Source organism: Trichogramma pretiosum, unplaced genomic scaffold (genome assembly GCF_000599845.2).
Source record: "Trichogramma pretiosum strain Unisexual culture from Peru unplaced genomic scaffold, Tpre_2.0 scaffold33, whole genome shotgun sequence".
Taxonomy (NCBI): Eukaryota; Metazoa; Arthropoda; class Insecta; order Hymenoptera; family Trichogrammatidae; genus Trichogramma; species Trichogramma pretiosum.
The window spans coordinates 508985-535446 of record NW_019641610.1 but is presented as its reverse complement, the minus strand read 5'-3'; the positions used below and the strand labels follow the sequence as shown (position 1 = coordinate 535446).

Here is a 26462-nt window from a genome sequence, read left to right as displayed (position 1 = left end):
CGCTACACTTATACACACCTTTATGGCATTGATAGGACAGGGATGTTGAAATGTGAACGATAAAAGCGATCGATACGTTTTGTGTATTTGCGCTTACATGCCTGTCAATATGCTTCGTATAGTAAATAAGTATGAAATTATTAACAGTTGCTTTATGTAGGGGAGAGCGGGATGTGTTGGCATGTGAGGTAAGTTGGCAAAATGGCATACTTTTCCTTATCAATGGCTTGAACCGAGATGGTACCATTGCATAAAAATACTACATATTATGGTGCTAGCACTACTGATAGTATAATCTCTATACCAGTTAGTGATATGGAGAAATATGCATTTTTTACGGCTTACCTCATATGCCAACACACCCAGCTTTTCCCTATTAATTACATATTATATAATATATATAATATAAATATTTAATTAATATACTTAAAGCATCTGTTTGTACACGTAAACTTTTGGACCTCTCAAAATTTATTTATAAAAAATTTTCGTATTTTATTATTGAAAAATAAAATTTCATTCGAAAGATAAAAAGTAATGGTTGCTTTATTTAATAAAAGATAACGATTGTTAAAAATGCGTATGGAGGCGTGAGCTTTGTCGCTATAAATTTTCGTGTAGGACTACAAACTTGATACTACTACGTATGTTTATTATAAATCAAAATGGGCGAGAAAATTCTTGAAAACTTGTTATAAAATGGCTTCTATAAAAAAATACTCGCAATTTATCAAACTAGTTTTCTTTTTGTTACGTGCACCTATAAGTAGTAGCAGTGGTAGTGGCCTTATCTTTTAGTTGTTCCGAGTGTACGAAATGTAAAATTATTATCATGCCATTTTTTGCATGCACACGCAAAAATTAGCTTAATACGCAACGCATATAGCATTCATCTTATATAAAACATGTTTCGTGCAATATTATTACCATCTTCCGATGCGTAAGCGACTCTCCTACAGAGTTTCCTGCGCGCGCGAATTTATATATACTCGCGTACATACGCCCACCGGGCAGAAAGAAACTCTTCGACTCTGCTCGTTAATATTATTTACCACCATTGAAATAAAGTTTTCTCTCTCTCTCTCTCTCTCTCTCTCTCTCTCTCTCTCTCTCTGCATGTGCGCTTGTGTCATCGTTGACATGTCATGCCATTACACATGCACGCATGTGCGAGGATGCCATCTTACACTCGTGTATACATATGAATAAAGTAAAATTGCATTTGTTTTACTTTTCAAAAGGAATATACATTTTCTAAAAAATTAAATTTATTTGTATGCGTATGGATAAATACCAAAAATTTCAATATTGTTGTTTAGCTAAATTGTTATTTAGCTACCATCTCCAAATTATTTATAAGTATGAGGATATAATGAAATATTAATAAAGTTGAATAATAATTTACGTAATGAATTTTATTATATTTTCGATGAATCGAGTAATTAAATATTCGGACAGACCATAAATTTTCATAATGTTTTTTATGTTTACGTTAACACTGATATATACCTTATCATAATTATAAAAAGCACTAGTTTAGTGTGCACGTATTTTATCGTTGTTTTTTTCTTGTTCTGTGCATAAACCAGTATATAAGCGAATGTTGACTCTTTAGAAAGGATTTTTTCTAAAAATGACGCGACTTTTCTATGTTCTGTAAATATGTATAGACGCAAAATAAAATGCGGCTTGCAGAATGTTACACGATGTAAAACATCGAATTTTGATCGTATACGCATACACACGTATTTATGATATCTATGTGTTACTTCCTGTCTGTGTTTTTGCATACGAATATTATTTGACTAGTTAAAACTTTTGTTAATTTTATAAAGATTTACGAATTCATTTATTTTTGCTTCGTGCGGAGGAAAAAAATTTAAAAGCCACTCAGATCGAAAATTTTGAATATTTATGTTTCGTTATTCCGCGCTGAAGCTTTATAATTGAAACCCCAAGCTATATACTCATCAAAAGCAATAAAGTTAGCTGAGACTACGTCGCGTATATGGATTTTTGCTCGATTAATTGTCTTAGTTGTATACGTATACGTACAAGCTACTTGAAATTCTAGTTGCAAGATAAATATATGCTTAGGGGGAGAGAATTTGAATAAAGTTTTGTATACTTATGTAGAGCAATATACTATCTTGAAGCTTTTTACGCTCTGCACTTGGGTAAGAAGTCAGAGTTTCGAACTGCAATGGACAACTTTATAAACCATTAAAAACCTCTATTGGCGACTAATTTTAAATAGTTTACTAAAAATTACGATAGCTAATTTACTATTAAACAGTAGGAGAAAAGAAAATTTCTTTGGAAAAACAAATAAATTATACAGGATTTTAACGCACAATCTTCATTAGTTCAGATGAAAGAATTTCTGAATTACGATTTGCTAAGAATGAGTTCATTCCATGCGCTTGACAGTCTGTTTTATGCACGCATAAATAACACTTTGAGTGCATTTTATTCATCAAAGCTCGTTTAGATGTAGTTCTATAAGCTCAGCGCATGTCCAGTCATTCGTTCATTTGAAATTATTTACATTGAATCCAAATTTCCTGTTGCGTAGCTTTGTATGTGTGAGTGTATACTTAGAAGCAACATTGCAAAGACATGAGTTTATTTTATGCTGGTACGTGCTCTCACCACTGTAGTAATTAGTTTAAACGACACACGTCACAATTTTTAATTAAAATTTAATACTCGAGTATTTCATAGGATTTTTCGTAATCAGATTTGTTTGTTTAAAAAGGAAAAAAAAATTTAAAAACTTGTGATAAATCTCTCAGCATTTTTCTTATACCTCAGAGTGTTTTGAGTATTTTAGAAACTAACTAAATCTTCAAATTTTCGTCTGTGTTTTTCAAGAATAACCTTATTTTTCTACTTAACCATGATGGTTTAAATTATTTGCACAAAATATAGCAACGATTTTCTTCAGCCAAAAAAATCGGAATATAAAAAGCATACATTTTTTAAGCAATTAGACATAAATTTACGCACTGTCTTACAAAGTCCTCGTTATGTAATAAAAACAGCAAATAATTCCTTTGCGTGATGCTTATAACCTTTTCGATACTTTTTTAAGGAAAGTAAATTTAGGTCAATTTATATTGATAGGACAAAGAAACTCATCAGTTGCATTTTTTATTTAAACTTACATCTTTTCCATAAAAAAAAACTTGTAAAACTTCATTTTATCATGTACGAAAACATTCCCAAATTCAAGGTTTACCGAAACATTATTTACAGAAAATAATATTACTTAACTGGGATTCTTGTAAAAAAAATTCCATCATAATTTTTAAATTCAATTAAAAGCTTATGATAAAAGAGTAGGTTGAAGCACTGAAAAAAAGAAACTAAATAAAACGAAATAAATGGCCTGATGAAAAATGAAGGTAAAACGACAGCAATAGCAACACTGGCTAAGAAAGTGAGTGTGGATGAACAAGAGGGTAAAAGGAGAGAGTGCGTTGTAAAGACTCGTTGCTGTGAGGGAGAGTAAAGCAGGGATATATAGTTGGAGACTCGGACTGTAACCCCTCGTTTTGCAGAAAAAACATATCCACACCCGTTGCATAAAGTACACTTATTTCTTGTACCAGTAAAACATTTTTTTACAAATGTACGATTTGAAAGTACCATTGCTTTACGGTATTTTTAGCAAAGAGAACTTTTTGGAAAATATGTCTTAAACTGGCGTCAGTATAGATGTCATAAAAACCGTTTCTAATTATTTGAAAAAATTACCTTCGGAAGGAGGGAAATCAAGAGATTTTACTTTCGACCTTATACGAAAACTTTGTCAGTTTTTTAGCTGTATATCATTTAAATTCGTGTGCGTTGATCCCGAATCATCTCAAATTATAAATTTATTTGAATGAATTATTGTATGAATCATTGTAATGAAAAATTGAAAATTCAACTAATCTGACATTAATCCAGCTTGATATTTCTCTTACATTAAATTTACTGATTCAAACGCATTGCTACATAAATGCGTGTAGCGGGTAGCAGAGTAAACAGTAGTAAAACTTAATATACCTTTAAACTTGAACACTTATATGTGTTCTCTTGAGTGAGCAATAAAACGATTTACGCTGCAATGAAAATGAACATCGTTCTTTTTTTGCATATAAGGTATATGAACATTTTTTATTATAATAGAACGAATCATAGAATTTTTGATATAATGTCTTGAAAATTAATCTTGGAATTACTTTTGATGAATGATAAAACGTTCCTCGTAGATTTGTAAACACGAATGTTCATTTTTTATACGTTCAGTGCTCGAAAATGAAAATTTAACCGAGGCCTTATTCAGAGTTGATGATGGCTTTTAACTACTTAATTCACTTTTTTTTGCTTTAATCACTTCTTGAAAAACAGTATTAGTTTTTTTTAATCAAGTGTAAGTATTCATTCGAAAGGTTACCTTTTTTTCTTTCAGAAGATACTTTCAGACAATTTTTTTTAATTCTTGTACAATTTCTATAAATGAGCAAAGTGAAAATTGTTTTCAGGCGGCTCATAAACTGACTTTACCCTAATAGAAGAAAAAAATTAAAAATGCTATTATGGATATGATATAAGAATGATTGAAAAATCAAGGTTCATCGAATGTATTCAAGTCTTGAGTAATATTGAGAATGTACTTACATTGAAGTTGAGCAATGAGATGCTTTTATTCAATTTTTCATTGTGCCATGCGTCAGATTTTTTACGATAGTAAATTTATAAGTTTTTTAAATATCGTTAGATACGTCTTTTCATTTTTGAAACTTTTGTTATTATTAATTAGAGACAAATTTATCACATGAATTTGAATGAAACACGAGGGAATTGTTAAAAGACTTTAACTTCGCAAACGAAATTATCATGCACGTCAAGTGATGACATTTTGATATTTAATTATAATATTCTGTATAGATACGAAACACATTTGGAGCATACGTGCCATTATAAATTGCAGGAAAATATGTTATTTGAACGTGATTCGTTCTAATCCGATGTTACGTATAATTTTGTGTGCATACAGTATCAGCGTCAAAAGCAATTAGCAACCATTACCATATTAATATTATCTCTCTACCTCTGCCTTGTATACACATAATGCTTACGAGAGAGTGCGCATTTACATGTAACAAATACTCGTTAAGGGATCGATTTACATAATACACATATGTATAATAAATTTTATACACATACATATGTATAAAATCGATTTGACCATTGATAATTATATATTCCTAATTGGCGCACAAATGTAACTGCGTAGTTAAAAAATTAATAGTAAAAATCTTAAAATTTTCACAAGAAAATTTACGTACTTATAATTTAATCTCACGTGTTATCACGTGCAAAGTGACAAAGCTGCCTAAAGGAAAGACAGTGTTGCACCCCAGCCTGTTGATATTAATTTGTTCATTCTTCTTTTTCATCTCTTATACATTTTAACACGCAGTGCAGGGATGTCATATCTCGTATCACATGTATATTCAATGCATACAGCTGCAGTACTTAAAAAAAAAATTCAGCTCCCCTCAATAACGAAAGCGCGTCAAATATGAAAATGATTAATTTTTTAAAAAGCGTAAGAGAAGAAAAAAATACGTCATTTACAACCGGTGACGAATTATAACGGGCACATAACTTTTATTGCTGCTGCAGGCAGTTTGCTATAATCTGAATTAGATTTATGTTATACCGCGTAAAGCCGTGAGTTCTGTCACTGTTAGAATCACCAGCGTCGATTTGCTTGTGCGGATATAGGTGGAATGTCAACGATTCACAGACAATAAATGCAGTGATAGTTGAAAAACGATCGCTCAGAGGAGGGCTATGAATCGACCGATCTAATAGTAATCGTTTAGCACAAGCTGTAAAGCTTATAATTTACACTTAAGCATGGAGGGCCCTTTTGCAGAATTCTAATCCACCTGCGCTTCCCATGAATATTGTACGTGCATCAGCTTCTCTTGTGACACCAAGTAATACATGTATGCCTCCGACATGTGTACGCGTCTATTCTCTCTCTCACTCTTTCTTTCTCTTTGTTACAAAGACAGCCAGACAAAGAGTGCATGCGATACACGTCAGTCGCAGAGAGAGTGGTAGAATATCTCTTCTAGCTTTGCGTATATGCGATGCGCAGCATGCGCTCCAGCAAAACTCGTCTGAATTTCGGCTTTTCTAATTCATTCACTCTCTTTTCTTTTTTCTACCTGTAAACTGTGTAACATCTCTCTTTCTACTCTTGTACATTTGTCTCTCATCCAGAATGAAATTATCCTCGCGCTTCTTCCGGGCATTTTTCGTTACTTTACATTACAACATAAAATAAAAATAAAAATAAAGTTTTTGCATTAATGTACAATTACTGAAAAAAATTTTGAAGGTGTTATTTCAGTCTCTTAAAGCTATATCCATTTCGTCGCGAAAAACTTTTTTGTTTTTCCTTTTTTCCTCATTGTAAAAGTAATATATAATCGTCGATTAAGGATAAACAAGAAACGTGAAATGCAGCCAAACCTGTCAAGTGTTGGTTAAAGAGATCAGTGTGGATAAAGTTTAGAAAGTGAGTTGAGCTCAAGCGCAAACGAGCAATCTTTGACAAAAATTTCGTCATGGTCATTTTATAAAATTCATTTAAAAAGTATTAAATATTAAATATACTATTATGCAATAGTATACTTTTAAGCGCCCAAAAAGCGTTTTATGTATCAAGTACCCAAAAAGCATTTTTGGGCACGATAGTGCCATGCGGAAAAGGACACGAGTGTCCGCAAAAGGCAAAAAACTGGGTACGCGTTGCATACAAAATTTTATGCAATAGTAAAAGCCACTCGTGCCAGCATTATAATCGTCATTCGTGTCTCTTCTCGTGCCAGCGTAGCCGCACGATGCACTACCTGCGGTTGTTTCAAGCACGATCAGCGGTATTGTTTAACCGATAATGTGTCGTTATTTAACTCATCGCAAAACTATATTTGTAAGTCCAATTTGAAAAAAAACGCACCAAAATCATATTCATTTACTCGCGAGGATCTTAATTCAGTGAAAATTTCCCGTGGCACTTTTTGCTTTTTTGCGCTCGTAAAATCTCTACAAGCATCCTCATCTTGTTGTCGCGTAACATGTATCGATTTTCCATCGAATAAATTTACCTGTATGCGTACGTGTATCTATTGGTTTGTTGACCGACAGTTTGGATGGCTTATTGCTATTATTCGCATTTCACTATCAAGATACATATTCATATATCCAGAAGGAAATTGCAAGTCGTGGCAATATGTGTGTTCATAGAGGCATGGTTATTGTTGCAGCAGTTTTATCAAGTATGCACTCGACGAAGCGATGTTTAATTGTTTCAACCCCGTGAGATATAGAACGCGCAGCAGCGCGAAGTGCAAGTTTTTGATTGAATTATAAAATCCTTGACGTTTATTACTAATAATAATTCCATAAAAACTACAATTTTGATTAAAAAAAAATTTTAAAAATTGACAAATCGTAAAAAAAATGAGTTAGTAATATATGAAACGTATAATACGAATCTCGTATCGGCGCTTCAATGAGTTTAAAGATTTATGGCAGCTTGAAGCTGGAAAATAGGTTACTATATGTTATCATGATTTTGTACGGTACATGTATTTGATCTCAATAAACGATACTTGCCCTTGTACGATGCTGCTGAATTGATAGGCTATCGATGTGCTCATAGTGTGGAGCTGTATATCACCATAGCAACGAAACAATACGATCAACCTTATACCATCTACCCGACTATTCTCTTATGCACCGCAAGTCTATAGAGCGCATATTCATACACAGTATTTGAGGTGAGCATGTGCTCGTGTTACGCGAGTAAAAGACAAACGACTTACTGTACACTTCCTAATTCCACACTGCTCTTTGCGATTCACAAGAGACAGGGATGGAAACATATTTTTGATGGGTTTCGCACCTCGCAAAAATTAAATTACACAGACTGATTTATGATATGAGTGAGTAGTTTGCGTATTACGTTGTGCAACTTGCACAAAACAAAACAAAAGGTGTTGAGATAAATATCAACACTATGAAGAGAAATAGGAAAAACAACAAGCATCGCTCGGCATTCATGCAAAAATCAATAAATTGTTTACTTGCGTTGCCGAAGTGTACTTTCCGGAGCGTGTGTATATTGGCGAAAATCCTCAAATGCGCACGGGAGTATAACGCAAAGAAAAAAAGTTAAATAAAAAAAAGTTAAGCGACGGAAGAAAAAAAATAACCCACAAGACGTTCATTACGTGACAGGAAAAAGCGGAAGTTCATACGAATAGTCTATGTACTTGTGTATCAAAAGAAAAATTTAGCATTCAGGCGATAATCTCCTTTCTTTTACTTGGAAAGTCCAATTGAAAAATTCTTTCCACAATTAAACAATTTTTTTTTAATTCAAAGCCCCTTTTGAGCCCTTCATTTAAAAAATTGGGAAATGAAATCATACAAATGAAATTTAATCCCGGTTATGTGAAAATTCTCGTAGATAATTATAACAGCATTCCTTTATATGTACATGTAGGGCCAGAGGAATGTATAACGCTGATTATAGCAAAACCAAAAACCTCTATTACTTGCTAAATAATTCTGTTATGCAAACATCTGTTGAGAGCTGAATGCTTTCAAACTTTAGACAAATATATTACGATTGCTTGAAGGATTTACACACTGTTATGCTTGTATAAACTTAACATGCCTTTATTATAAATATGACAAGTCCGATACAGTTAAATAATCTAATTGCACTTTTGAAATTTCCAATTTAAACGATTTTATTTTTACAGGATGAGGTATTATCCATATCGGAAAAGGTCGTCATCCGTGTGCACGACTTGGCGACGTGCCTTTCCCCGGAACTCGAGTGGACTTACGGCCGATCTAACGTCTTGCCACCAACGCCACCGTCGTCTTTGGATGCCAGTCCATTGCATCCGCAAACCCTAACGAATCCAGGTCTGGATTTTTCCGATGTCGAACGCCACCTCAAGGACCTCGAATCGAACACGCTACTCACGAGACGAAGCAGCGGCAACGACTTGTTGACCCAAAACAGCCGAAATCAGCCAAAGGTCGTCGTACTCTCTTATGCAAGGTACTGCCGTTATCGGGCGCTTATACGAAGACTCGAGGGCTCCGAGTCCAAATGGGCCAGCACAGAGATGGCGGCGGCCCTGGGTGGTTTCTTTGCATCAAACGACACAAAAATACTCTTCTGCAGGGATACATTCGATTATCCAGATCTAGAAACGCACGAAATGCTGTGCAATCATTTGGGTGAGTTTTCCTCAAGAATCAATGACCCTTAACTTCGTGTCATGTAGCATCGTGAAGATCTTGTGTACTTATCGTGTACGAAACTAATTGTGTACGATTGAATATTTTTCTTTTATGAAATGCATTGATACGATTTCGTGTGTAAACGCCTTATTTCAACCGTGCGACGCAGAAATTCAGTAAACAACGCGTCACTGCTTAAAGGGTCGGATAGTATAGAGAGCTTGAGAGGTTTTTTTATGCACACATAACCAGTCGCTGACGCGCGCCTGCGCGAAACTTGTATCGGCATGTAAACACACGTGCGTTTGACTGTTCGAGACCGGCCGCAACGCTGCCAGTTCGTAAATAGTACATTACGTAACTGAGGCGGGGGGTTGTCTATCTTGCAAGAGTGTCAGTTTGCAGCCCGAGCGCAGCGAGGGTTGCATTGACACGAGTGCAAGATTGATAACCACCTCAGTTACGTATAGCTTTTTTCATCATCGAGTGCAGGAAATCGATTTTAAGATTTTCCCGCACGCCGCGCCGTGCGGGAAATAGCACTTCCCGCACGCTGTGATGAAAATATACTATATTCTCGCCAGTCATCTACTTATAATAATAGTTAATGCAATTTTAAATAAATTGTTACATATAATTTGTGCACTCAGAGTTTTCGCGACAAGTACATTTTATTAATTAAACAGAATGACTATTTTTATGATAATCCAAAGAAATCGAATAGTACATTTCCAAATTGATGCCCAAAAACCTTAAAGTAAAAATAGTGAAAGTGTAAAAAAATATATTTCATCTGCTTCAGTTCTATTGGTTCAATATAAATTATGAAATTATTAAATGTAACATAGTTGTTAGTATATTTGTAGATTTGAAGTTTATTTTTGCTTTAGTTTCTTTTAATATTTTTGTGATTAATGTTTAATTATACTTCACTTTTTATAATTCAATTATTGATTTTTAATGTTACTTCGTGATTAAAATAATTGCATTTGGCTATATACCTGAACTATGTACTTACATTGAGATGAATAATTATAACTGTTATTTTATTAAAAAAAATTCACATTTATGTTGAGTTTCATTATGCTTAGTTGCTAAAAGTTAAAGAAACGAGACAGAGAAAGAATTTTGGTACAAAAATTGTCGATAACTTACAGAAATGTGGAAAAAATATGTGTCATATCATTTTCTATAGAATCGAAAATTCGTAGATGAACACCAAAGCAAATAATATGTCCCTGATCAAAATTAGGTCGCATTATATTTACTGAATAAGTTGTAAATATTCGCGGTTTGCATTTTACGCCTGATACGTGGCCTAGTTAACATCGTATAATTTTCCCTTCAAATCCTTTCAATAACAACTTTTTTGTAACAATTACACATTCTCCATATCAAGTATCGAGAACTCGTATGAAATGTTTACGTATCATTACACACGTTCTTATCTCGTACGTTTTCTTTTTTGTTCTCATTCTTATAATAATTCATGTAAATCTTGAATCTTAGATCTAAATGAAATTTTTAAAATGCGGAATTATTGAAGTGCTTCATTGGCACGTATATACTTTCCCTATAAATTATTCCTGGTAAAGAGCTAAATTGTCTATAAAAGTATGTCGATGAGTTTAACGGCTAGAGTTCAAATTTTTATTCGGGTAAAAATCGTATATTTCCAAACTCCGCCATCATGTCTAAATTTGATTACTTCAAGCTTTGTTTTTTTTTAAATAATATTTGTTTATTTGTTTACTTGAATAATTTTTTATTCGTGTATGAATTTGACAGCGATTAAGTTTTATATGTTTACAATTGATAAGAATAAAACGTGAGAATTTTTTAGCACATTATCTTTCACTTTTTTAAAAAAATTCTCAAAGCAAATGTTGTACAAAAACTGCTTTGAAACGATATTTAAAAATGTTTCAATCTATAGTTTATTGTCAATTATTATATAATTCTTAATTTTACAGCACCAAAATTGAAAGGTCGACCAAGACGTAAACGTAAAAAGCGCGATGTCTCGCCCGCTGGTGAATCGAGCAATGAAAGCGAAGCTTCTGTTGCCTCATCTGCGACGGCATCTACCTTCAAAGGATTAAATACGAGTTCGACTATTGAGTGTCGGACTCGGCCACCTTCAAGGTCGTCTAATGCATCGACTCCAGTCAAAAAAGAAAAGAAAATTGGCGTCGAAGAGAAACGATTCGTAGCAGAAATACATCAGTTCATGACCGCGCGTAAAACACCGCTCGGTAAAATGCCATTGCTCGGTTATAAACAGAGTAAGTATGGTATTTTTAAGAGATAAAGAAATCTTTCAAAGAGATGCAGGATTGAATAAAAGATTTCTAATTTAAAACTTTTTATGTTTGCAGTTGACTTATACATGTTTTACACAACGGTCCAAGAACTAGGTGGCTATGATAAAGTCAGTGCTAATCGCCTGTGGAAGTCAATTTATGACAGTTTGGGTGGTAACATTGGATCTACCAGTGCTGCTACGATTACAAGAAAGCATTATGAAAAGTACGAAGATTGATGCAATTATTCAGTTTCATTCAGTGCATGTATTTAACAATATTTTTACTGTTTTTAGACTTTTGTTGCCATATGAAAGAAGTAAGAAAGGTTTGGATGACGAAGATATCAAAACAAACAATGGTGGCAGGCTTTCCAAAACCCCCAGTTTCGAAGCTAGTGATGATTACCCTGATGTAAAGAGAGAATGTCTAAGTCCAGGGGCTACATCAGAAGCACAAAACTTAACAACTGAAAAATTATCGCCATCACATATGGTTGCTCCAGATACGGTAATGATTCGGATTTCTTTTAGTATATTGAACTATTTTCGAGTAAATACTCATTAAAAATCTTAATCTTATTTTTTTTAAATCTAATTGATAACTCTATCGTTGCTCATTGAAAAAATTAAACAAAATGAACTAATGATATCTTTTTCTCCAGACAAATAAGTCACGAAATGAAACTGGAAAATCTTCCTCGTTAAGGAGTGTTCGTGTAAAATCTGAGCGACTCAAATCTTTGAATACAATGATTGCTGGAACTCAGCAACAACAATCAGTTCCCAATTCGCCTACATCACTTACAGCAATAAGTTCCTCAAGTACGTCTTCACCGACGAGTAATTCGCCGATTTCTACTACACCAGCCCTTGAACGACAACTTAATAGTCCTCTTGTTTCGAATCAAGTACGTTTCTTTCTTATTTCGAGTAGACAAGAAAGAATAAACATTGATTAATTTTTTATGAAACGAAATTTTTAATTACAGGTTATCCCATCAAGTTCTCCGCCTGGCCTGCCAGTAAACGCATCAGTAACACCAACTGCTGCAACTTTGACCCCGCTGCCCGAAAAGGACTTGAAAGAAATGAAACTTGATAGCAAGGGTAAAGAAAACATCCCCCTCTACGAAAAAGATAAACCACGCTCACCCGAATTAGTAGACCTCGAAAACGATGCGGAACCTTCTGTGCGCGATAAGATTATCGTTCCGATTGTTCCAAACTTTAAAAAGAGGAAGCTAGAAATTTTGCGTGAAGGTGGCCTTGACATAACAACTGTCGATAACGGTATTAATAAACTACTATTTTATCAAGTTTCTAACTATATTAGTTCATTCGTTTTATTTGATTACATTTTTATCTAACAGATATTCGTCCAAGTGTAATTCAACCAACGACAGTAGTGACAACCCTCAATACTTCAATGGCTACATCAGCCACGGCATCAGTAACATCTCCAACGAACTTATGGTCTGACAAAGCAGGCGAAAAAAGTTTCATGCCCCCGACAAATGCAATTATTCCAAAATTGATAAATGTTACGGTAACTCCAGATATCAGTCACATATTGCCCCTTGAAGCTGAACAGCGCCACCAACAACGACAACAACAACATTCTCCTAAATTTCCACCTTCGCAACCACCAATTTCCAAATCGCCAACTAATCGTGTAATAAACGTTGGTAGTCCGCACAACTCTTCGCTTTTGCAATTGTATGCAGATGCCAATGTACCGGCGCCGCATTCCATTAGCGCGCAGCTCACGCAGAGGTTTGGCGCTGAATCTGTGACTACGGCGAACGGTCGGCCTGTGCCACCGCCTAAAGTCACTCAGGGTATATCGATATTTGGTAACAGTTGTTTAAGTAGAAGAGTTTACGGAAATCCTAATGAAGTTGTCGAAAAAACAAGCCATTCGTCATTAAATATGTTAAACAGGTTAATATTAAACATGATAATATTTTCACTTTCTCTTTTTCCTTTCTACAAGTGGATAATATCACGTTTTTTTAATTTTTTCAGCTCTCCAATTGGTTCACCTATCATGTACCAAGGTCCAAGTACAAGTAATCGTAGTAGTCCACGACCTGCGGATGTATTAGATCTTAGTCGTAAAACAAGCAGCCAAAGTATCCAACAACCAGAGCTTAGTAGAGCAAATTTAGAAATCGTTAAGGTTCCAGTCATACCTCGACCAAAACCACTTAATCTTGAGATTTCATCGTTACGTAAAGAGCGAGAAGGCACTTCACCAAAATTATCCCAAGCTCCAATATCTGGAACGCCGCACACCTTAGCGGGACTTGATTCCCGATCCAAAAGTCAATTTATTACTGGTAAAGCTGTACCATCTACTCGGACTACATACACGGATCCTCTATTGGAAGCTCGAACAATGGTATCAAGTAATTTAGAAATCACTTTGGTTAGTCCCAGAAAATCTGCTAATAATAAGTATCCTGAACAGAACAATTATTCTACAAAAAACCCTGTAAGTAAACAATTTTATTTCGCCATTCATCTCATTCAAATTAATTTAAACGAAAATTGTAAAATACCATTCTTTTGAAGGTATCGAATCCACCACAACAGGTGTTAACACAAAATTCATCTGCGCAACGTGCTAACGGAAAGTTACCTATAAGAGTACTGAGTTCAGAATCTCTAACCAATTCTTACCAATCTCGTAAATTATCGGGCAGCAGCAACAGTTTAAATAATAGTAATAGCGGAAACAATGTTAATCAACGGTCGATGCCACATCAACAACATCCAGTAGTTATCCCAAATATTCCGAATTTGAGTCATCTTAGCGGAGCTAGTAATTATAACAAAAAAAATCCAGAGTCGGTAAATTATGCACCATCAGGAGATAAACGAAAATCTGATAATAAAGACAACCATTACAAGAATGATGTAGAAAAAAAAATAAGAGATGACATGCATAGTTTAGCGACCAAGCAACAGAATAGGTACGACTTAAGATTTTGCAATAATTATAGTTATTGTGAGAGTAAAATTATGTTGCTTAAATTAACTTCATTTTATAGGGAAACTGAAGCTCGGCGACACAGTGCTCCAGTGATGCCAAATTATATGAGTTTTCCACCAACTGCCAACCCATACTTGCATCAGTTAGCGAGTAACATAATGACGCCGAACATGTTACCTCCAAATCAAACCGCTGCGGCTGTCGCAGCAGCTGGAAAGTTTTTGCCTATTTTAGACCCTATGAGTTATCCTTACTTCAATGGTTTGTTACCTGGTCCGCATCTGCCTCCATCAACTAATTTAATGCCATTTTTGCCACCTGAAATGACCGCATATTACAAACATATGTTAGCAGACACTAGTCAACAAAGGTCTGGTGGTGTACACCAACCAACCCCTCCTACATCTAAGTAAATTAACGAAACTACGTCTAAGCACACAGTACAGCAACGTGATCTGTTTTATGTTTATAAGAGACTTGATTTGTTGTGTAATTCCAGAGTTGATTCGAGATTTGGTTCCTTTGTGATAAAACTTTTGAAATATTGCTGTTAAGATTGTTCTTATTACATAATGCAAGTATTATGTGTTAATAATTTTTAAAATGAAATATAATTAAGGTCCGAGAGCGATTGCACGCGTTTTAAAAAAGTTTTCGAATTTTAAAAATTGGTTTTTAATTTAAGCTTGATATTAAAAAACAGTCCATAAGATCACATTCAGTTTAATTAAGAAAGACAAATCTTATTGAAATGGTCACAATTACTCATATTATTTTTAATTAAAAATTTGTTCGATCAAGTGTTATATAAAATAAATAACAAATCTACATTTAACTGAATCAATGATGAATTAATTGATTAAAATTATAAAAATTTTTAACAATAATTTCATTGAGAAAAATCATAGTCAAACTGTTAAAAATTTTAAACAAATTTAATTATGTTTATAATTAAACTGTTCTATAACGCGATTACTTAAAGATGAAAGTTTAACTTAACTCAATATTTAAAAAAACTTAGTAAAATACTTTGGTGAATGCTAATGTGTGTATCTCGCTATCAATCATTAGGTTAATTTGAGGTACTGTAGAGCGCATTATATTTCCTGACTCATTTTCTATGCGCAATGTGATAATATTATGTATTTGTACAAAGCATGAGAATATAGGATAATCGAGTTGTAAATTTGAACACAACTCGCACAAATATCCTGCGTCTCCATTTTATAAGTTACGTAGCCAATTTTCGTCAACGTTGTTGACCGCCATTACGAAATAGATTCATTCATTATTTAAAAAAGAGTGTTTGAAATTATTAAGAATTTTTAAGTGCGTAAGAAGCATGATTATAATTATTAAAAAAAAACGAATCATAATTCGTTACGAAATGCAGACGTAATATGCTATCAACGATAAATCAATTGTAAATGCGTATTATTAAAAAAGGACAAGTGAAAGCTAGGTTACTGGACTAGATAAGCCTGTACATATTGTATATATAGTTTAAATAAAGATAAGGCTAGTTTAATGAAAAGTCGAAAAAATATATAAAAATATATAACGTTGAAAAATAATTTCAACATTTTCTTATTCTATTTGAATAAATGTAATTTTTACAATTATAATTTAATTATAATGATTCAACATTTGTTGTATAGGCCGTCCTCAACCTTGTAGCTCACGTGTCTAGAATGGCGAATTCATCGCTTATTGAAGTTTGAATTAAATGTAATGGTTTTTTTCTTATAAAGTATTATTATGATTTTATATCATATGTTCATAACAAAAAACTTGCTCAAAACAATTTATTAACTAATTTTCGTATACTTTTGTTATAACTGCATTAAGATTTTGTTTTAACTACATACGTTTAAACGGTCTAAGTTACTTCAATTTAGATCAATTGTTGTAACATTATAGTTTTCGAATTAGTGAAATAAAATTATTAACAAAATTGATTGTGTTAAATTTTGTTCGTACAAAGTTAAGTATAATCATGTGAGATTGATGCAAGATTTAATTGTAAAAGATATGTGTTCAATATTGATACATTTTATAAAGACACGTGCAGTTACTTTTTGAATGATTGTATCAGAACTGTAAATATGCGCAAGTTTTACTGAAGAATGAATGCGCAATTTTGGTTTTTTGAACGAAATTATTTACTAAAAAAGAAATGAACAATTGAGATAAATCGTCATTTATATTGATTTCTTCGTTGGTTTTTACGATAAGTGCAACATGAAATGCACTTGTAAAGACTTTCAACTTTTGTAATAACTCAAAATCTATTAATTACTGTAACAAACATTTACAATAAATAATTACAAGACAACCAAAATATTTTATAATATTCATGGAGAAATTTTCCTTTTTTAATATATTTATGATCAAACTAATTAAAAATGTCACTAAGTGTAAAAATACGTATGTGAAAAAAATGTATAAGTATTCTTTGAATTATGTAGCATAGCATGTAGAAAAGGATAACGAAGAAACGATAAATCTGATGTTTTGCACTTAATTTTTAAAAGCTATTATAGATAATTACTTGAGTTATGAGAGAAATAAACAAACTGAAATTTATTATCTACATGAAATTTTCATAATTAAATAGTTAGATGAACTTTTTTCTAATGATATCGATGTCTTTCAAAATATTGTGCGTGAGAGAGTGAAAAGTACAAGTTATGTATGAGTAAATATGCCACAGTAAACACGTTAGTTACAATATTTGTAGTTTTCGTGTTATTAAAATTTTTACGCTAAAATAAAGGGTATTATCATCTTTTTGTACTGCAATTGTAAACGTCCACCACTAGTATGATTTCGATTTTAGAAAATTAGAAATTTTGATGACAAAAGTACTAGGTCAAAGCAAAGTTATATGTGCTATCCGATTTAAAAAGAAAAATTATGCATCCAAACACGTCCGTCGAGAATTGATATCTCTCTTAATACCGATATCTTATGTGGAAGGACAATTAACGATGATAAAATTTATAGTTAAAGATAATAAAAATAAAGTATGAAACTGCAAATATTGAAGACAACAATTGAATTTTTTATTAATTTAACTTTTCCTCTCATGCAACAATTCTGCGATGCATAAAAATGTCGATATTATAGTTTTCGGATGAAGTTTTATGAACCGGCAGTTGTGAAAGCTGAGGTGTTTGAATTTAACGCTTTCTTTTAATAGTAGGTTGATTATTTTCAATAATTTTCTTTTCTAAAAATAACTTTCCCGACGAATTGCACAAAAAATATCAAGGATTTCTATAATTTATTTTATAAAAAGAAGTGTACAGTTTGACAATCGAATTTTCACTTTTATTAACAATGCTATTGTAATACTGTTAAATTTTTAGATACTTTTGTGCTCTTTATTTTCAAGCTGCAGAAATAGGCACTTTAGTCTGACGAGCTAAGCTCATGGGCTGCAGCGGTCCAAAGAGAGCGAGAAAGGATCAACCACAAGGTACCAAGGTACCATGCATCAAGGTAACCTGCATGTATACATATATGAGCTGCCTTGATTAAGCTTGGGCCACGACATAATATTGATTTTTAGGGCGACACTGTCTCAAATCAAGAGCCACAATGTTGCTCCGCAGTAACTGTACCGCGTTGTAAGTACGCGTGGGTAAACGCGCGTAGATACGAAGTATATTAAGGGCTCAAAGGGGCTTAAAATTGAAAAAATTGTTATTTCATTTTAAAGTAGAATTTTTTGTCTCCTTTCCATTGCATTTTTTGAAACTTCAAAATTTTGATCATTCACTGAGATAACAGCTGTTTCCGTGAGCCTATTTGGTACTGTAACTCAATCGGTACGCTCTGAATGTTACGACAACTCAGGTGCACTTTGTAAACACGTAAAACGCCAGAAAACGCAAAAGAATACGAAAATGGCTCACGAAAACAGCTGTATCTCATTGAATGATTAAAATTTTGAAGTTTCAAAAAATGCAATGGACAGGTAACAAAAAATCCTACTCTAAAATGAAATAAAAATTGACCTCACATACGAATATGCTCATATATTATCTTGAAAGTCTTCCAGACGTGTTTACTTTGTGACAGCATAGGTTTGATACATGTCCTCGAGTTGAAAAAAGCAAAAAGCAAAAAATTGGTTAAATTATAAACATATCATCTTTGGGACAACAAAAAGAATTGAACAGTCGCGAAAAAAATTTTTTGCATCTAAAATCCAGTGATTGATATTTTGCCGATTGCCGAAATCAAATATCATTGAAACCAATGGAAAGTCGTTTTGCTTGAAAACTTTTGAAAGCTTGACGAGAGAAATTCGATTAATTTAGATCAGCAAAAGTATATAAATGAACTTGATATTGCTAACCAAGAACACACGGAGAAAAGAAAAAAAGATGACTGAAAAGTTAACCAAGTGAATTGAAAATGGAGAAGAAAGAATGTACATTTGAATACATTGCGCTGACAAGTATAGGATCATATACACAAACCCAAATACGAGCCCCGAGCGCGTGTCACTTAGCTCCGTGCGCTCACGAGCGGGGGCATTGAACGATAAAAGAGTTGAGAGCTCGTGTGCGCGGCATCGGAAGTGAGGGAAGGAAAAGACGGAGAAAATAGACAAGGCGGCATAATGCGTAAAGTTGGAAAGAAAAAAGGAGGTGGTCAAAATAGCAGATGACAAACAGACGATAAGATGGAAAAGCGAAGGAAATTTTTGTATGTATGAAAATACACCCCCAAACCTTATAGAAAAGGAAAGCATTTGTACTTTCAGGTTACGATTAAAACCTTCAATGGAATTATATGCAAAAACTTAGTAAATCATGGTTGATGTACGATGTAGTTGATTAATGTATTCATTTAAAAGATGATTAATTCACTTTTCAGATCAAACAAATAAAACATTCATCTGACGCTACGTCGAAGTGGTTGAATTCAAAAAACAGTAAAGCAACCTTGAACTAGAAATTTTTTGCTAAGCAGCAGCAGAAGTGAAATGAGTTATGAGTATTTGTTGCGTGTAATACATAATACATGCTATAAGTTATTACGAGGCGCAGGTCGAGGCGGCGCAAAACTTGTCGTGCCTCCCTCTCATCCTTATTCAGGAAAAATGCTTTTCTCTCTTTCTTTCTCGGGGTTATATTCGTCCACCCACGCGGCTGTACGGTGCTGCCCCGCGCGCCGCAGCTCCGAAACTTATTCTTTTCTTCGAATTTCTTCGCTTTCATGTGTACACTATAGGCAGCACACAGTTGGCGCGAGACGTATTGTTGTACAATCGCGGCATGTACTGTACACACTTGGACGCAGACACGTATACAGACCCACACAGACATGCATGGCAGAACCGACGCGGTCGAGAAAGAGAGAGATAGAGAGAGAGAGAGAGAGAGAGAGAGACTCGCAGAGAGATCGTCGAACTTTTCTCGGGGGGCATGCGCTGCGCCTAAGCACAATCGAGCAGAGTTTCGCCGAGTTTTCGGAGTGTGTCGCGACCGATGCCCCTGACTCGCCGCTACATAACATACATATACAATCGAGTAAACTGCTTCTGATGTACATGTGTGTTCTCGAAAATAAGCTCTATGCGTGGGTACACATCATACCTACTTTTTGCAGCGTCAATGTGTAACGTATAGAAGTATATGGGCAGGCAAAGGCTCGCTGCACATCCCAGTTGTAAATAAATACACATAGGGTAAACCTGCTAGTTACCGGACACTGCTAGTTTTCGGACACTTTCAACTTTGAGTTAGAATAATAAGAGAACGCTTACTTCTAGCGATGCGCGGTTTTTTTTAATGAATTCAGCATGCAATTTTCTTCAAAATGACATAGTTCAAAAAAATATTTGTTCATTTTATCAATTATAATTAAGTTAGATTTGCAGGCTACTTCAACAATATATGATAAATTGCCAAAATTAACGAAAATCCATTAGTAAGTGGTTTTCGTAAATCTGACTTAATTACTTGAAATTTTAATTATTCATAAAAAAAAACTATTGGAGCATGTTCAGAAGCCTTTTTTCAACAATTTCCCATAGTTTAATTATTTTTAACGGGTCAAATTGAATAAAAATTTTGGTGTCCGGTTATTGACCGAAGAAAATGAAAAAAATTTAGTTTTCGGACAGGTGTCCGAAAACTAGATTTAATAATCATTTTAATATGCTAGTTATCGGACACCCCAAAAAATAGTTTTTATATTCGTTCTCCATCCATATCCTATATAATGAGAGATACACTTATCATATGTGCACGCCAATAATTTCTAAACACTAAATACTTTTCAATTATCTTATTCAAAAGAATGTTCAACTGTTATCTTGTAACTTTAATGGGAATAAATTTATTTTCTAAAAGAACTAATTTTTTTATTTGAAACTTGGTTAATAAAAAAGATAGAAATCTCGTAAATATTTATACTGAACAATATTTATTCTTTCTTCAACGAAATCAACGTTTTAAAAAAAAAAAAAAAAAATTAAAACAAAATAAAGTTACATTGAATCTTTTTTCAAAAAAGAGATATTTTGATACAAAAGTGTACAAAATTTTTGATTCACCATAATTGAAAATAAAGTTTTAATAACATAAGTCGAATTTTATGAAACTAAATAAACAAAAATGCAATATGTAACTTGTTTATAGTGTATTGTTCCTTTGAACTAAAATAAAACAAGACGTCAATTTTAAATTCTTTTTTTATTGTTCTGTATTTTTCAGTTGTTTCACCTTTTAAAAATTTAATTTAGCAAATTATATAAAAATATAGTATAGTTATAGTACACAAATAAACTATTTTTCTTCTACATTTAATAAAAAAAAGAGGAAAAAGAAATTATAAGAAATAAAAAAAGAAAAGAGATTTGGAAACAAAAAAAAAGGAAGAAAAAATTCAAAAAGCCATAAAAAAATTTGACAAAGTAAAAACCACAGTTTCATCAACGAATCAATTAGTAGGAGAAGAACCATTAAAAAAAAAAAAGGGAAATTATTCATGAATTCGAAAAGCCGAAAAAAGAAGGATCGAGAGAGAGAAAAAAAGTTGTAAAATTAAATTTGTAAATAATTTTTTATTAATAACATAATAAATGGTTTAGTATATAATTTTTTAGTTTATTATTTTCATTTATATTACTCACACGAACATTATTATTGATTTACAAGCTAATTTTTAGGGTGTCCGGAAACTAAAAGAAAAGTGTCCGAAAACTAAAAAAAGTGTCCGAAAACTAACATTTTCGGGTTTTTTTAGAAATCCTTCTTAAAATAGCTGAAAAAATTATTTTAGGTAAAAATAAACATACGCATTAGAAAGAGCAGAAAATTTCCTAAAAGATGGTATATTCAAAAAAAATTTTTTTCAAACGAGTAAGCTCCCCCAATCGATTATAATAGGAAATTTCCTTAAGTGTCCGGTAACTGGCAGGTTTACCCTATTTTGCTCGATTCTCGAGTACGCTTTATGCAGCGCCGAGTGCGTATTTATTCGCTATCACAGCCTCGTGAACTTACGAGCGCATGTGTTTTGAGAACGAATTGCTACGCAGTTTTCGTACAAGGTTTTTTTTTAACAAAACAAAGACAAGTCGAGCGTAGAAGAGAAGTTGGTCGATATTCCAAAATGCTCGGTTTTCAACGTATGCCCGCGACATCGGCTGTACGGTACGTCAAAAAGGCTCGCAGAGTCCTTCTTAAAGAGCTAAAGGTTAAGACGCGTTGGGTGACAAAGCTACCTCAAGTTCGCAGACACTCGTAGCCGGCTACATGGTTACAAGTAGCTTCGCATGACTGTATTGTACATACGCATAGGTGTATTTAAAACGCGAATGCGGTTTGTGTCAGTGCAGCGCCGTGCTGCCGACTGCCGAGAACGTTACAACACGCATTCAAACGCACACAGCGACAAACGCACTCGTCGCCGCGTATACGTACATGTAGGATACCTACATATTCGCACAGCGAAGAGAGAACGCAAAGAGCGAAAATAGAGGTAAGGAGAAAGCGAGAGAGCGACCGAGCGCACGCCACTACCAGAGCGAGCGAGAGAGAAAAAAAGTAGGTGCTCTCTATACACTGCTGCTGCTGCTGCTGCTGCTGCTGGCGTGTGTATTGTGTATACGTAAAGGAATAAAAGAGAATGCCGGTGCGACGCCAGCAGTACAACCGTTGACGAAGAGGAGTAGCTGCTGCAAGCACCAACAGCGTCCTCTGAGCGAAAAACCCTTTCGTCACTCGCGTCAGTTATCGCTATTTTTTCTTTAAAAATCCCTCGAACTCTGCCTCTCGCTCCGAATGTAGTAGTAACGATTGCAGTCTGCGATCAGTCCGAACTCCGAGGCGATGCGATCGCTGCGGCGCGTCGCGAGTGTGCGCAATTTTTCGAAAAAAATATTGTTCCACTACCTCCTTGACGGCAGGCTATACTCGCACGCACACGCGCTCACACACACCAAACATCCGCTGCTACTACTGCACTCGTCTCTTAGCTGATAATATTGCACGCGTGTGAGTGCTAGGCCAGTGTTTCTTTACTTTACTATTATTGCTTTACTTTCGTTATTTTGTCGCTGTGTGCATCGGCGAGAATAGTAGGCGCATATAGAGTCGATGATCGTACGCAGGCTTCGAGACTTTGCCTGCTGCTGAATCGTTTGTGCGTGTGTGTATATGTGTGGTGTGTGTGTGCTGTGCTGCGCTGTCTGTGTACTGTATAGTGTATACTGCATTCGCGCGCGCGCTCTTTCGCGCAGTAAGAGAGCGCGAGAAGAGAGGCATAGTGAAAGAACGAGAGAGAGAAAGAGATAGAGCGCAAAAGGTTAGAATACCGGCGGATTCGCGCGTGATCATAACCTCGTCGCGTTACGCCAACAATTTGTGTTTTGCATTTCCGCGAGTCGCCTTTTCCGTCAATTGTGCCGTGTTGAGTGATAATCGTGTCGTACGAGACAGAAGGCTCAATCGCCGCTTCTAGATGAGATATTGCTGAGCAGAAGATACACAAGAGGCGAGCGCTAGAATGAGCTCGTCGCTTGTCGACAGACAATGAAGGCGAATGGCACGAACAATGGTGATTGTTTTGTTTGTTTTTTTTTCGTTTTACCTTTGCTTACTGTCTACTGTTTCTTGTTGTTTTTATGATAGATACAATTCACGCTCTCATTTTCCACTGCCAACTTCTATAATTCGTCACATTTTTGCCTCCAAATTCATTCAATTATAATGTTTGGTTAATCTATAATCAGCTGTGTTGATGCTGTTCCTAAGAGATGCCATTGAAGCAAACATTTTATATTATTCTATGTCTAAAACAATCTTCTTGTTTGATTACTAGATTAATTCTTATCAATTATCTACTGTGTACTTGTTATATGTAACTTATATCTATTTACATTCAAAGTAAGCAATTAAAATTAAATCCAAGTTATAGTTTAGGCCAAGTTTATTTAACTTATATTTCAAGTAAGGATTAAAGAAACTAATTGTTATAATTTTAACTGATAGGCTGTAGCCGTTTGAACACGCCATTGGCAGCTACAACCAATCTGGAGGATCCAGGGACTCCAGCCTCTTGGAAGGGGCCACCACCAGGTTCAGAGGCATCACCATATACTCCAAACTCTGTTGGTGGTGGTCCCAACTCGGGGCCATATAGCAATTCAGGAGGGCCACCAAGCAATGCAGGATACTCAGGTCCGAGTCCATTTCCTGGTGGTGTAGGTAGTCCTGCAGGAGGACCACCATATCAAGGTCCTCCACCAGGATCTACAACACCCCAGTATACAGCTTCACCAGCTCCGAGTGGCTCGTCGACTCCTGGCCCTGGACCTCCTCCTAATGCTGGTGGATTTCCGCCACCACCAAATAATGCTGGACCATCATATAATGGTTGGTTATCTAATTGATCATTAGATCATTTTCTCTGCAAATGTATATCTGATGCTTTCATTTTCTACCTCTTAAAAAAGCTTTGTTAAAATGACTATATTGTTAATCTGATTAATTCATATTATAATGTATAAGCAAAGCTGATATTTCATGCAAAGAAATTTAACTACGTTTACTTTATACAATTTTTTTCCGTAGTATTGTTGATTTTTTTGGTATACATTAATATTATCAAAACCTAGATTGAGAACAACAAAAAAGCATATGCATTTGCTGCATCAATATCATATAAACTTGTACAATTTAGAAATATTAAATTATTTTCACAATAGAAAAAAAAGAAATGGATATAATTACTTACCATTTATACAATGCGTTATTTTCATATTCTTTTTACAAATGTTTTAAATGTGTCAAAGTCAAATTTAAATTGTACAAGTAATCTTATTTCTTGCAAAAACAACTATAACTGCTATTGTATGAGTATAAGTGTACGTCAAGCTTATTTTAGTTTTCATGAAAATTTGTAGACACACCTACATTATGTTCTTATGTTATAAATTATGTGAATAGATGACAAAGTTATTTTATTATTCCTTTTTCAATACAGGTCCTAGTCCATTCAGTTCACCTCCTCAAGGTGGGCCCCCTGGTCAATTTGTTAGTAGACCTGGGTCATCTGGTCCCCCATTTGGACCGCCAGGAGGTCCCGGAGGACCTCCTCCCCATTTCAATCCCCATGGTCAGCCGTTTCCTAGCCCACAATATGGTATGCCACCAGGAAGTCCATTTGGACCTGGTGGCCCACATCCAATGGGTGGACCCATGGGCCCTGGACATCCAGCAATGATGGGACCTGGAGGACCAGTGGAGCGCATCGATCAAGGGTGAGCATAAATATTTTTAATTGTATGTGTTCATAAAATTGAATGAGGATCATGATTCCATATTTAAAGAGTACATTACTTTTTACTCTTTAAATACGAAAATTAATATAAATAATTATCAACATGATCTAAAGTCCAAACATAATGCAAATAAAATCTATAAAAATGTATTGTAATTTTAAAAATGTAATTTATAGTTTCCCCACTCTGTTACCCAATAGGATTAATTAGGCTGGTGGACCTAAACTTTTGTTGCTCAAAATACAACAAGAAATAAGAAGACGTAAAAGAGATAAAGCCCGTAAAAGATAGATGTTACATCAGATATATGTAGATACAGAGGAAGAGCGCGGAAATGAGCTCTTTGAAGTTTTTCCGCCGGGCCACTTTTCCGCGCGGTCGCCTTTCTTTTTTTCCTGCGTACATACACGTATATCATGTACATATAGTCACAGACGTATACATGCACACAATAAGCTTCGCGGATTGACCCTTTAGCTGGCTATGTAGCTGATGCTCGCTCGATCGTGTTGGTGAGAAAAAATCGTTAGCCCACTCGAGTGATTATGTTGTAGTACAAACTAATGCAGTTTAATTGCGAGAAATCATTCAAAAATGATTAACGATCGGCAAATTTTAACTTCGATAATATTTTTTAATTCTTCTGTATATCATTTATTGCAAAAAAGTAAAAATTTAGCTGTAAGGCTTAATTGAAATGATATAGAAATAATTTCTAATCGATCGGATGTAAATTATCTTTAAATTCTTATTAATTTATGAATTAATAATGTTGATGAGTTTCAAGTTAATTAAAAATGTAGGTTATAATAATTTTAGTTCTAAAAGTTTAATTTTCTTTCTTCTTTTTAATGAAAGTTTATGCATTATATTAAATATTAAATTGATGAAAAATTAAATCGTTGAGCTGGCTCAAAAATTTTAGATGGTATTGTACACGAAGGGAGTTATCAGGACTTTTGTTTGAGATTGTACGCGACCTACCTCCCCTTGCCCCCTTCCTCTTGTACGTTTTCTCCATA

General features: G+C 34.3%; 2 protein-coding genes across 5 annotated transcripts in view; both read left to right on the top strand.

Annotated features, from left to right (window-relative positions):
• Nucleotides 1-16968, top strand: part of LOC106648982 (flocculation protein FLO11-like) — a 123316-nt gene extending 106348 nt beyond the window's left edge. For both annotated transcript variants that reach the window (XM_014366223.2, XM_014366225.2), the window contains 10 exons: nucleotides 8841-9330; nucleotides 11307-11618; nucleotides 11712-11862; nucleotides 11933-12146; nucleotides 12301-12546; nucleotides 12628-12928; nucleotides 13009-13579; nucleotides 13664-14132; nucleotides 14213-14613; nucleotides 14692-16968. In XM_014366223.2, coding sequence (XP_014221709.1) covers nucleotides 8841-9330; nucleotides 11307-11618; nucleotides 11712-11862; nucleotides 11933-12146; nucleotides 12301-12546; nucleotides 12628-12928; nucleotides 13009-13579; nucleotides 13664-14132; nucleotides 14213-14613; nucleotides 14692-15046 — 3510 coding nt within the window. In that variant the 3' untranslated portion in view covers nucleotides 15047-16968. The remainder of the gene's footprint in view (nucleotides 1-8840; nucleotides 9331-11306; nucleotides 11619-11711; nucleotides 11863-11932; nucleotides 12147-12300; nucleotides 12547-12627; nucleotides 12929-13008; nucleotides 13580-13663; nucleotides 14133-14212; nucleotides 14614-14691) is intronic.
• A 5964-nt stretch (nucleotides 16969-22932) lies between these two features.
• Nucleotides 22933-26462, top strand: part of LOC106649017 (LIM domain-binding protein 2-like) — an 88960-nt gene continuing 85430 nt past the window's right edge. For 2 of the 3 annotated variants that reach the window (XM_023458553.1, XM_023458551.1), the window contains exons 1-3: nucleotides 22933-23714; nucleotides 24149-24532; nucleotides 25143-25419. In XM_023458553.1, the coding sequence (XP_023314321.1) occupies nucleotides 23690-23714; nucleotides 24149-24532; nucleotides 25143-25419 (686 nt within the window). In that variant the 5' untranslated portion in view covers nucleotides 22933-23689. The remainder of the gene's footprint in view (nucleotides 23715-24148; nucleotides 24533-25142; nucleotides 25420-26462) is intronic. The other variant, XM_023458552.1, reaches the window with a different exon arrangement.